A 14,037-nucleotide genomic window follows, 5' to 3' on the forward strand; every position below is an offset into this window, starting at 1 on the left:
GAGTGGTCCAGGTCCTTTCTTTGTAGAGTTTGCGAGTTCTCCCCGTGTCTGGGTAGGTTTCCTCTGGGTGCTCTGGTTTCCTTTTACAGTCCATATACATGCAAGTGAGGTAAATTGGAGATACAAAATTGTCCATGACTGTGTTTGACATTAAAACCTGAATCATGAATCATGTGTAAAGAGTATCTACCTGTCCTGTCATGAATGTAACCAAAGTGTAAAACATGACATTAAAATTCTAATAATGTCCTCACACCCCATGCTGTGAACCACTGATTGTTCAGTGTGCATCTGTGGTTTTACCTCCAGTCTCGTTCTGTCCACATCACTGGGGAGCTGGTTACGCCCTCGAAAACTGACGATCAGATCCCGATATGGATATATCTGCAGAAAGTCAAGAGCGTGATGAAATGAGTTATAAAGGCTGGTTCATACTTGTAAAAGAGTCTACAAAGTCAGAGCTGGTTTGATTTTAGCATTATTATACTAAATGTATACTATATACAGTATACTCTGTATACTACTGTATATATACTATTTATACTGTATATAATGTATCTAGTCTCTAGTGGCATAGCAGCTGGGTTGAAATTGTCAACTGCTTGTTTCTATGTGTGACAGCGGACTGCTTGTCCCTATGTGTGAGTCAATTTCAAAATGTGTGATGCCCTATGCCGAACTGGGACCAATTTCCTCCTCTGCACCCAATAAGTGCAAACTAAGCAAAATCCTAATTTATGTTTTTTTAATAACCATTAAAACTGCTCCCTGTAATAGACTCGGAGGACTCGGGGGTGCTGGTCCAAAACCCCTTGTTTTATTAGCCCGCTGTGATGTTGCTCACCTTGTATTCTGAAACAGAGGAAAGAACAATCGATTCAATATTCTTGTAATTTAGAGCTTGCTTTACTTATATGCACACAACATATGGCCTGAATACCAAAAGTATGTAGACACCTGTCCATGAGCTTGTTGGACATCACTTTCCATACTGTGTGTATTTTCATATAAATGTTTGCAGCTACAACAGCCTCCACTCCTTTTTAACAAATTTTGGAATTTGTCTATATTTGTGCTTATTCAGTCAAAAACCAAAAGCAAGAACAGGCACTGATGTTGAATGAGAAGGCCTGGCTCACAATCAGTGTTCCAATTTGCTCTGTGCAGGCCACTGAAATTCCTTCACTTTTTCTTAAACTCTTGCCTTAAAATTAAAAACATATAATTGATTTTTAAACCTGTGAGCAATGAGTGTGATCGAAACAGCTGATCTCAGTAATTAAGAGAGGTGTCTACTTATTTTTGGCTATTTAGTGTAACCTTCCTAAGTATGTTCTTTTACCTCTGTATCCCCAGTTCACTGCATTGGTGCTGTCATAATGGAAGAAATCAGCACTGTGGGGCTGAAAGAGGAAGAAATCAATAATTTTTCTGTATAATGAATAGTTTAGCTAAAAATAAAAGTACAGTCAGCCATAACATTAAAACCACCTCCTTGTTTCTACACTCACTGTCCATTTTAACAGCTCCACTTACCATATAGAAGCACTTTGTAGTTCTACAATTACTGACTGTAGTCCATCTTTTTTTCTGCATACTTTGTTAGCCCCCTTTCATGCTGTTCTTCAATGGTCAGGACTCTCACAGGACCACCACAGGGCAGGTATTATTTAGGTGGTGGATCATTCTCAGCACTGCAGTGACACTGACATGGTGGTGGTGTGTTAGTGTGTGCTGTGCTGGTATGAGTGGATCAGACACAGCAGCGCTGCTGAAGTTTTTAAATACCGTGTCCACTCTGTCCTCCACTCTATCAGACACTCCTATCTAGATGGTTCACCTTGTAGATGTGAAGTCAGAGACGATCGCTCATCTATTGCTGCTGTTTGAGTTGGTCATCTTCTAGACCTTCATCAGTGGTCACAAGACACTGCCCACGGGGAGCTGTTGGCTGGATATATTTTTGGTTGGTGGACTATTCTCAGTCCAGCAGTGACAGTGAGGTGTTTAAAAACTCCATCAGTGCTGTTGTGTCTGATCCACTCATACCAGCACAACACACACTAACACACCACCACCATGTCAGTGTCACTGCAGTGCTGAGAATGACCAACCACCTAAATAATACCTGCTCTGTAGTGGTCCCGGGAGAGTCCTGACCATTAAAGAACAGCATGAAAAGGGGCTAACAAAGCATGCAGAGAAACAGATGGACTACAGTTAGTAATTGTAGAACTACAAAGTGCTTCTATATGGTAAGTGAAGCTGACAAAATGGACAATGTGTGTAGAAACAAGGAGGTGGTTTTAATGTTATGGCTGATCGGTGTATACATGGAGATATTGCTTAACTGTGTCTGTCACCTTATTTTACTATTTTAAACAATAGACCATTGAGCTTTTTTTAACCATTGTAATAAATTACGAGCTCTTACTCTGTTTAGGCCGTTCCTGCCGTATCCAGGTAATGAGGCTGATTTCGAGATGAAGGAATCTGTAAGAAAAAAAACATACACCAACACAGGTAAACATATCAGTACACACTCTGACTCAGCACTACTGTAAGTAGGTTACCACACACAGGAACACACATCAACATGTGATTTATCTTTACAGACAGTAGAGGGAGCTCTTGGCATTATTGAAAATTACAGTAAAAAAACCTATATAACATTCTATCAATCGCCATAATACAAGGCCAAATGTATATGGACACCTCTCCTATCAATAAAGTTTCAGCCCCACACAATGCTAAAATTAATGACATAAAATCACATATATGCTTTATGTGTAGACAGATTGAGAAAGGCGCTTTTCAAATCTTGCATGATTGTACTCCTGTGGTTCATAAAGACATGGTTTGACAAGTTTTATGTGAAGGAACTTCAACCTGCACTAAGCCCTGACTATTACTCATCTGAACAGCTCTGAGATGAATGTCATGAACCAATAGCAAACCAGGGCTTGACCTCACAAATGCTTTTTGACTGAATGGGCACATTTCACACTCACAAGTTTTGTGGAAAGCCATACCAGAAGAGGAGAAGCTAGTACAGCCATAAGGATTTTGGAATAAGATCTAAATCTAGCTCCTGCTCATGTGTCCACTTACTTTTGGCCATATAGCGTATGTAAATACCTAATTGAAATAAAGGGTTTGGCTAAGTTGGACATACCTATTGCAAACAGGTGCACAAAATCAGGCACAGAGCATGCCAGCTCCTTAAACAACGCTGGCAGTTGGACATGTGATACTGAAGAGCTTTCAATGTGAAACTGTCAACAAATTTATCATTTCAAGCAGGACAGTACATCAAATTCCTGTTCTGGTGTTCAATGTGCTGTTATTGTCGTGAAAACATCTAGAAGTAGCAGCTTAGTGATGAAGCAGTATACAGCACTTACACACAGAACGGGGGTGTGAGTGCTGTCTGTTCTTGGTTGCAACATTCACCACTGGGAACACACTACTGAGCAGCAAAAATCATACAGCTTTTTAAGAAGCTTAACAATTTGTGTTTCAGTGGCAGAATCAAACAAGTTTTGGATAAGCAAGTGCAATGCCAAAGTAAGGTGAACAAAAGCACACTGCCATTGGTGCACATCTGGCAACCTAGCCAATTCTTCTAATTTCATGGATTGTTCATCTGGAAGTATATGGATTTATAGAAATACCTCTTGAGCACTCATACTTTACTCTGAGTTTGGCAGACGCCAGGAGAATGATACATGGGTCTTTTATGTATTCATGTTCTCCCCTTCTCTCCCAATTTAGCATTGGCAATTAGTCTTCCACGTCCGAGGAGGGGTGTGAAGTCCACTGAACCCTTCTTATTCACCCACACTTTGATGGATTTTCACTAGGGATGTCCCGATCCGATCTCAAAGATCGGGATCGGGGCCGATCAAGGCATTTTTTAATTGATCGGAATCGGCTTTACTAAACCCGATCTTAATCCCGATCTTTTGTGTTACTTCAGCATGTCCGCTGTGTGGAAATACTTTAAATTGAAAAGTAAAACAAGTCCAACAGTGAAGTGTAACGTCTGCAGTGTGAGCGTTTCACGAGGCGGTGGGAGCAGAGCTGCGTTCATGTGTGAGAGTGTGTGTGAGTTAAGGATCACACCGGTTTACAAAACAACGTAGTGATGCACTCGTTTAATAAAGAAATAAATGCACAGTATATTCACATATTGTCGGGAGCAGAACACTTTATTAACTTCTTCTGTTACGGTACACTGCAGAGCTATTTAGTTGTTAAACATATACACTGGATTAATTTGAATAATTGTAATGTACTTGAAGTGTGCACTGTGTGAACAGTATTATCCAGTTCTTATCTAGACAATATCTAGAAAATACAAGTATCGGTTTGAGAATCGGTATCGGATCGGGATCAAAATTAATAATCGGGATCGGTATCGGGAACAAAAAAACGTGATCGGGACATCCCTAATTTGCACGTCACATGCTGATCTTTACATTCCTCCACTTTTGTACAGATGCCTCAGGCTTCTAACCAGGGTCCTTACACAGCATCGAAGACCCCACCCCCTTTTTTAGTCTGGTCTTTTCCCACCCAACAGACTAGTGGGCAAAATTTTCTGCTGCTGGCACTGCCAATTGTGCCTTCTAGGGGGCACCCAGCCAACTGGCAGCAGAGCTGAGATTCCAACTCGAAGAGCTCAGAATCCCAGTGCTGGTGCTCTAGCAGAATATTCTTCATGTGCCACTTGGGCTCCAGTCAATGGAAATGTTAATGCTATGCTATACTTAGGGCAAGACACTTTTGTTTAGGGGTTGGACAAAATAACTGAAACACCTGGTTTTAGACCACAATAATTTATTAGTATGGTGTAGGGCCTCCTTTTGCGGCCAATACAGCGTCAATTCGTCTTGGAAATGACATATACAAGTCCTGCACAGTGGTCAGAGGGATTTTAAGCCATTCTTCTTGCAGGATAGTGGCCAGGTCACTACTGGTGGAGGAAAACGTTTCCTGACTCGCTTCTCCAAAACACCCCAAAGTGGCTCAATAATATTTAGATCTGGTGACTGTGCAGGCCATGGGAGATGTTCAACTTCACTTTCATGTTCATCAAACCAATCTTTCACCAGTCTTGCTGTGTGTATTGGTGCATTGTCATCCTGATACACGGCACCGCCATTGGATGCACATGGTCCTCCAGAATGGTTCGGTAGTCCTTGGCAGTGAGCATCTAGCACAAGTATTGGGCCAAGGGAATGCCATGATATGGCAGCCCAAACCATCACTGATCCACCCCCATGCTTCACTCTGGGCATGCAACAGTCTGGGTGGTACGCTTCTTTGGGGCTTCTCCACACCGTAACTCTCCCGGATGTGGGGAAAACAGTAAAGGTGGACTCATCAGAGAACAATACAATGTTTCACATTGTCCACAGCCCAATATTTGCGCTCCTTGCACCATTGAAACCGACGTTTGGCATTGGCACGAGGGACCAAAGGTTTGGCTATAGCAGCCCGGCCGTGTATATTGACCCTGTGGAGCTCCCGACGGACAGTTCTGGTGGAAACAGGAGAGTTGAGGTGCACATTTAATTCTGCCGTGATTTGGGCAGCCGTGGTTTTATGTTTTTTGGATACAATCCGGGTTAGCACCCGAACATCCCTTTCAGACAGCTTCCTCTTGCGTCCACAGTTAATCCTGTTGGATGTGGTTTGTCCTTCTTGGTGGTATGCTGACATTACCCTGGATACCGTGGCTCTTGATACATCACAAAGACTTGCTGTCTTGGTCACAGATGCGCCAGCAAGACGTGCACCAACAATTTGTCCTCTTTTGAACTCTGGTATGTCACCCATAATGTTGTGTGCATTGCAATATTTTGAGCAAAACTGTGCTCTTACCCTGCTAATTGAACCTTCACACTCTGCTCTTACTGGTGCAATGTGCAATTAATGAAGATTGGCCACCAGACTGGTCCAATTTAGCCATGAAACCTCCCACACTAAAATGACAGGTGTTTCAGTTATTTTGTCCAACCCCTGTAAGTGCACAAAGTGAGGTCCATAAAGAAATAGTTTGCTAAGTTCCTATTGGAGGAACATGACTGACCTGTGTAGAGCTCTGCTGTTACCTTCCTCCAACAGAGCAGGTATGAACTGCAACTCCATACCAAGCCTTATTACTTATCAGCAGTGTCCAAGCTCATTAATGCTTATGTGGCTTAACAAAAGCCTGCTGTCATATTGCAAAATCTAATGAAAAGCCTTCTTTTCCTTGAAAACTAGAGATTGTTCTTTTTTATTAATGAAAATACTTTTAAAACGTGATGGTTAGTAAGTACTTATGGATGTGATGTTCAGGGATTCACATTCTTTTGGTCCTGCAGTGAACATTCTGAAGCTCAGAATTTGTTTCTTGGAGCATGAAATTACATTGCAGAGATTTGAGAGAAAGAGCAGAGATCAGTCAGACACTTAAACAGCACTTGGCTGTACAATGATAGAAAGACGAGAAGACATGAGCTGTAAATGACTCACCGCTGTCTGCGCTGTACTGGGATCTGGGAGCTAGATAGAGAGATGGTGGAGAAAAAGAATAAAAGATAAAGTTACATCCTGTGTGTTTATAAAGGCTGTACTTCCTAGATTAGAGAGAGAATGCTGGTTGCTATGGTGCTACCAGGCATTAATATTAAAAACAGGGACATAACTAGGTAGCTGAACTCAACATCATATCACCAAAATATGTGGACACAAAACCAATAAATAAATTATTTGATCAGTAAGCTTTTATGAACTCCAACAGTCTGAGCAGAGCCCTCAACCCCACTGAAGATCTTTGAGATAAACTGGCCTTTTCGTTGATGCTCTTTAGTGCAGCGGTCCCCAACCTTTTTTGCACCATGGACCGGTTTCATGTAAGATATAATTTCATGGACCGGCGGAGGGATTTAAAATAGAATAACTATAGAATGGAAAATCAGTGTGTATCCTGAGCTTTTGTTGCTGCAACAAGACGCTGCTCCCACCTAGTGGTGATTGGGGATAATAACACCCAAAGAGTATTGGAAATGTAATTACTCTTGTAGTGATCTCGAATTATTTATTCTTTCTGTGCGGCCCGGTTATAAATGACCCATGGACTGGTACTGGCCCGAGGCCCAGTAGTTGGGGACCACTGCTTTAGTGCCTGCCGTCACAAATGCTCTTTGACTGAAAGAGCACAAATTTACACAGACACACTGCAGAATCTTGTGGTAAGTCTTTACAGATGAATGAAGGCTGTTATAGACAAACTCCATATTAATGCCAATGACATGGGATGTTCGACCAGATCATAGTCAAGTGTCCACAAACTTTTGGCCATTTAGTATAGATGAGACTATTTCCAGAACTGTTAAACATTAAAAGTAGTTCAAAATCCTGTAGCTTTGTCCAGACTTATTATGATCCATAAAAAGAGTACATAATGGCATTTAAGCAGCACGGTGGCTCAGTGGGTATCACAGTCACCTCACAGCAAGAAGGTCCTGGGTTTGATTGCATGTTCTCCCCGTGTCTGCATGGGTTTCTTCCGGATGCTCCGGTTTTCTCCCACAGTCCAAAGACATGCAGTTAGGCCAACTGGAGCTTTCTAAAATTGCCCTTATAATAACCATTACTATCTATTTACAATAATTTATCTTTGTTGGAGAGCTGGAGGTTATCTAGAGTATTCAATGTATACCCAGTGAATTCTTTTTGGACATATGATTTAAAACCGGGTTGTGAGACTTCTATACTGTGCCAAAAGACAGTCACATTTTTATCTAGCCTTTGTCACCACCTTAGTAGTCCAGTCAAGTTTACGTAACTATTGTTACACTGGGCGCATATCAGCAGAAAATCAGTTTTAAACTCTGTTTGTACTGTGTTTGCTTGGGTAATGTGTTCTGAAATGGAGAAAACCTCCTCTCCACTGGGCAATTTTTTGGCAAATGTGGAGTCACTGAGGCATCCACATCTGTGAAAATATAACTGTTAAATGGCAATACAGACCATTAAGAGGAACTAAAGTCAGGTCAAACACATTACAGGTTATTATTTATTAGAGCAAATGTGCAAAAGGGATAGGAGACCAAGCTTAGTAAATCACACTCATTTTATTGAATGTGTTTCTTAATAAAAATATGTCATGCAATTGGCTCTTAACCCCAAAATACTCATATTTATCAATACCCTTATGCCTACACACAGTTTATGCAACCAGCAAGGGCTTTAGATAAAATGACTGATAAACGGTTAGTTGCACTCTAGATTACAATTCTCATTCTGGCACTGAGGAGTTTAATCCCAGCAAAAGACAAAGGTCAGCTGACTGTGTGTGTGTGCGCAATCATGGAGGACAAACTGCATCAGTAATCCACACTCATGTCTGCAGTCCATCACCCTTAGGTTGGGGTGTTGATAAGTAAAGATTCAAAGACTGTATTGATCCAACATGAATCATTTCAATGCATGATAAAGTCCTGCATTTGGATTTAAAGGTTATATTACACTGGCAAACAACAATTGATCTAATGTTTATTGCTTATTGATCAATTATTCAAATAATTTATACACGAGGAAACTATTATGCATTGAGATAATAAACAGGGAAACTATTGTGCGTCAGTAAAGTGAAAAGACTCCATCTAGGACATTACAGCTTGGACAAACCCCATTGCCAGAGAATTTTTATTTTTTTATTTTTATTTATGCATTTTCTCCCCTTTTTTCTCCCTTTTAGCGCGTCCAACTGCCAAGCGCCCGATTGCGTCATGCTTCCTCTCCACCAATCCTGATCCCTGCTCTGATTGAGGAGAATGAAGCTACCCCCCGACACGTGGGCAGCATGCCGTATGCATCTTATCACCTACACTTTGACGAGTGCACTGTGTAGGGAGAGACACACCCTGAGAGCACTCTTTTCTCATCTCTGTGCAGGCGCCATCAATCAGCCAGCAGAGTCGTAATTGCATTAGTTATGAGAGAGAGACCTTATCCGGCTTATTCCCACCCATATCTGAACAACAGGCCAATCGTTGTTCATGTGGCTGCTTAGCCTAGCCCAGAGCCGTAGATAGAGAGAGTTGCGACACTCCTTGATCTCGCCGCTACGCGGTCACGTGGTTCATGTAACCCTCAATAGTTCCAAACAAACCCGGCGCTGTCATGTTCTCAAATGGGACAGGCAGCAGTAAATGAAATATTAAACGGCAAATAATAAACATTTGTACAATTTCTGGGTATTTTCAACTGCGTTTACATTTACTGCATCTGCTTTAATGTCAATTTGGTATATAAAGTGGAAGATTGATGTTTATAATGACTTGTTAATAGGTCGTTCTTGTTAACACACAGTACATTATAATAGCATACATTACATAATGCGATATCATTAAGTAGTAGAGACAATATACAGTATAGACATTAAAGTTTTTTATGTTTTGTTTTTTGCATAAACTAATCTCCCTTCACTTTCCTGAGGATTCATAATAATAATCATTTTGGCTAAACACTAAGTCATGTGCTGGATTCATAAGGTTTACCTGCACTGAATGAACAGATTGATAAACACATTACCGTACCAAAAACATTATAGTGCAGGTACATGAAAAAGCATTCATTCATCTCTTATTTCATGAGTGATTAATAATTGATTCCTACATGTAATACATTAATGAATTCATTATGAATATGCACTAGTTCATTTTGTCTAATGTAAGTGGTGGACAAGGTACACAAACCATTTAGTTGAGTTAAAGTAGAGATATCCAAGGTAACATATTACTCCAGTAAAAGTAGTAGTAAAAGTAAAAATACTCTTTACCTCCACTAAAGTACTAAACTAAATTTACCTTCAAATGTACTTAAGTATGAAAGTAAAAGTATAATGATTTATTGTGGTTCTAATGTTTTATGATCATTTCTGTAACAAGACTCTTGATTAATCAACTCATTTTAGGTGAAAAGACTCGTGTGTCATTAATTAAGCTTAACTGACTAAGCTAAATTGGGTTATACCTATTAATTAAGATAAACATGTAACATTTAGTGCTGAGCAAATGCTAAACAATAACAGTATTAAGTATATTAATGACATTAAATTCATAATTTTTTTAAAACAAAGCAACATACAGCTAAAAATGTTTGATAAGTAGTGGAAATGAATGGGGCTCTATGGGTTGTTTGGAACTATACAGAGCTCCACAACCCGGAAGCTGCGCAGAAAAAATGTCCCGCCCCCTTTCCAACGGTTCCCTATGGGAGTGTCGCCACTCTGTTCTCTCTACCGCTCTGGCCTAGCCCGCAGGCAGAGCTGAGATTCGATATGATGTATTCGAGATCCCAGCTCTGGTTCCAGCATGTGTGTTTTACTGCTGCGCCACCTGAGCGACCCATGTTTTTTTTTTTTTATTTGATGCCTGCAACACACCTAAAAACTTGGGACAGGGGCAAAATAAGAGTGAAAAGTTATTTTAAAGCATTTAAAGCAGATGAATTCATTACAGGTGAGGGTGGCATGATTGGATAAAATAAGGATCCACCAAAGGCTCAGTCTTTGCAAGCAATAGGGGTCGTTGCGAAACACCTAGGGCCTAGGGCCAAAGATTAATGCTTAAAGTAATGTTAATGATGCGTTCAAATGCAAAGAGGCCAAAGTCTGCTGGACTGTCAAGTAATGATGATGGTTAGAGTAAATATGAATTTTCTATGAAACAGTGTTGTGAAATAACTTACAACTTTAAAAAAAATAGCACTCTAGCAGTTAAACTTTTACATCCTTCTAAAATTTGATGTAGATATAAACATGAACCAACATACTATAATTGACATTTTTTCTACATGTATATAATTTGATATTTTACTTTGAATTTATATTGTACATTAATGGAAAGCAACTTAAAATTGTAACAAAATACAGTGCAAGCAATCAAGGGTCCAACAATGAATGTCACGAAACGTGACAGTGGTGGAGCTTGAACCAGCCAGCTTCTGATTACTAGGCCAATACCTTAACCACTGAGCTACCTGAGGACAAGACATGCAAAATAACTCAATCACAGGATGAATTTTCAAAAATCCAATATTGTCTTGAATTTTGATATTAGATTACATTAGTTTTAAAATTTCCACAGTATTGGTAAAATGGATTATTGGTAAATGCCTGGGGATCAGGACAACCCACATCTCAGCCTCCAGTTAATATTGTGATATGAAGGCAGGGATTACGTCTCCTCATGACAGAATGGCCCACTGTTTTTCACTGACTAATTTAATTACAGGAGGAACCATGCAAGCAACCAGGCATTCTCATTACTCAACCTTTTTGTACACACACACACACACACACACACACACACACACACACACACACACTGTATAGGCATCCTCTTGAGAACAGCGACTTGACACTACATACACAAGTAAATACAGGTGAACACAGCAGTATTTTAAATGCTCTTTGACAGTTTTAACACTAGGTCAGTTTGAGTATTTATGAGAGAAAAGACACATGGTGGAGATCTTTGCATTGTGGTGAAAGGAACTCGCCTGCACTCTAACATCAGCAAGAAAATGAGCTAGTGGTGGATGAGCTAATGTTTGGGAGACTCTGAGGTCAGCTGTATTTTGGTAAGAAAGGGCTGAAATGGTGCTGTCCTACTGGTAAATGCCAGAGAGTACCCAGGGGGTCCATTTCCTTACTGTCCTTGGTGCAATTAAATGATCTTTCAGTTTTTTGGACCCTGAACAATCTTTAGTTGTAGTTTATAAAACACATCACAACTAAAGCAAATTGAGTGTTCGCTTGGTGTATCATTTAACTTTTCTTAATTTAAGGCAAAATCTACCTCTGCAGAGTGATAAATCTTGATTTTCTTGATTCTAATAGCAACTGTAACCAGCGTAAAAAAAAATTAAGTAAAAAGTTACATTCCTTTACATTAATTGACATGAATGTTCGAATTGTTTTGTATTTGGTGTGACCATATTGATAATAGGTAAACTATAGCTGCAAATTTATTAACTTAAACTTGTAATGAGTAGATTAAATCAACTTGATAAAAGATCTCTTAACAAATTATTAAGCTTATATGATTTGTAATGTAAAGGTGTATAAAATCTGAGAAAAATTCTACATAGAACCATGTTTAATAGTGGTCTCAGATGCATAGTTGGCATTGTATGTCCAAAAAGCTCATGTATCCACATGCGGGCATGCTGGGATAGTACGTAAGCTGCTAAAAGGTAAAAAAACCCACAACATTAACAGATAGCTTATTGGTGTTGCTTAAACTCCTCAAACCAGGTCTACTGCTAAATGTTGCTGTGCGGTTCCCACACAGCCAGCTGTGCCATCATGCAGCCCCTTAAGTTATTATGTAGGGTATAAATCAATGGTTTAGTGCAGTTTAACAGTAATTTCTTTACTTTTGGACTTCTGCTGGATTTCAAAGTAACTAACAACTACCAAAACTAGATTTTTACTGGACCATTCCAGACATGAGTGTAAGTACGCAGTTGTGTAAAAGTATAAAAAGCGGAATCTTACAGTCGTTAACTGTGTTACTGTAGCCCAGATTGGACAGGGTTTCTTTGCTACCGCTTCGAGAGTTGCGAGCACTGGCCCATGGGTCGTTGTCATAGGAACCAGACCTGGCCTTCATCTCCTCCTTCAGGATCCTCCTCCCGATCCCAGCCTGGATCTGGAGAGCAGAATGAGAGGGAGTCCCTGAAGCATGTAGAGAATGATTACATGATCAGGAACTGGATGGGTAAAAAATAAGTGAGATGCAAAGTAAAAATACAAATGGAGTGTTTGTACTCTGTTAATATTATGAGTCCAGCCGTCCTCCTCTCCTCCTGACGAGAACCTGCGAGTCCGGGGAACTGAAAAAGAGTGGTATAAGGTTGACCCATCAGTCTTGAAATGTTTGGGCCCCTGTTATTTTGATTATTTTGATTAAGCAGATCAGCCATAACATTAAAACCACCTCCTTGTTTCTACACTCACTGTCCATTTTATCAGCTCCACTTACCATATAGAAGCCCTTTGTAGTTCCACAATTACTGACTGTAGTCAATATGTTACTCTACATACTTCTTTAGCCTGCTTTTACCCTGTTCTTCAATGGTCAGGACCCCCCACAGGGTCACCACAGAGTATGGATTACTTGGGTGGTGGATGATTCTCAGCACTGCAATGACAATGGCATGGTGGTGGTGTGTTAGTGTGTGTTGTGCTGGTATGAGTGGATAGGACACAGATGCACTGATGGAGTTTTTAAACACCTCACTGTCACTGCTGGACTAAGAATTGTCCACCAACCAAAAATATCCATCCAACAGCGCCCTGTGGGCAGCGTCCTGTGACCACTGATGAAGGTCTAGAAGATGACCAACTCAAACAGCAGCAACAGATGAGCGATCGTCTCTGACTTTACATCTACAAGGTGGACCAACTAGGTAGGAGTGTCTAATAGAGTGGACAGTGAGTGGACACGGTATTTAAAAACTGATCCACTCATACCAACACAACACACACTAACACACCACCACCATGTCTTTGTCACTGCAGTGCTGAGAATGATCCACCATCTAAATGGTACCTGATCTGTAGTGGTCCTGTGGGAGTCCTGGCCATTGAAGAACAGGGAGAAAGCAGGCTAAAAAGGTAAAACAGAAATAGATGGACTACAGTCAGTAATTGTAGAAATTCAAAGTGCTTCTATATGGTAAGTGGAGCTGATAAAATGGACAGTGAGTGTAGAAACAAGGAGGTGGTTTTAATGTTATGGCTGATCAGTGTATTTATTCTTTATTCTCTAAGCCCCACAGTCATACCACATTATGTTATATATAGTTTAGTTTACCCCAATGTGTTTGGAGGCAGACAAGTAGAAATAACCATATAGCTGATTTGACCTTTTACATAACAGGTCAATTGAGTGTCATCATGATAAATCAATTGAGCTCAAACAAAAGGCAAGCAAAGTGTGAAATATGCTTGTGTCATAAAATATGCCG

At 40.3% G+C, this 14,037-nt stretch overlaps 1 protein-coding gene across 1 annotated transcript in view; it reads right to left on the reverse strand.

Annotated features, from left to right (window-relative positions):
• LOC134330452 (actin-binding LIM protein 3-like) overlaps positions 1–14,037 on the reverse strand; it is a 92,453-nt gene that overhangs the window by 2,469 nt on the left and 75,947 nt on the right. Inside the window, exons 14-21 of the mRNA XM_063011591.1 lie at positions 13,620–13,676; positions 12,836–12,900; positions 12,563–12,716; positions 6,526–6,555; positions 2,435–2,493; positions 1,343–1,403; positions 845–852; positions 304–384 (exon numbers count right to left, since the gene is read on the reverse strand). Coding sequence (XP_062867661.1) covers positions 304–384; positions 845–852; positions 1,343–1,403; positions 2,435–2,493; positions 6,526–6,555; positions 12,563–12,716; positions 12,836–12,900; positions 13,620–13,676 — 515 coding nt within the window. The remainder of the gene's footprint in view (positions 1–303; positions 385–844; positions 853–1,342; positions 1,404–2,434; positions 2,494–6,525; positions 6,556–12,562; positions 12,717–12,835; positions 12,901–13,619; positions 13,677–14,037) is intronic.

Source organism: Trichomycterus rosablanca, chromosome 16 (assembly GCF_030014385.1).
Source record: "Trichomycterus rosablanca isolate fTriRos1 chromosome 16, fTriRos1.hap1, whole genome shotgun sequence".
Taxonomy (NCBI): Eukaryota; Metazoa; Chordata; class Actinopteri; order Siluriformes; family Trichomycteridae; genus Trichomycterus; species Trichomycterus rosablanca.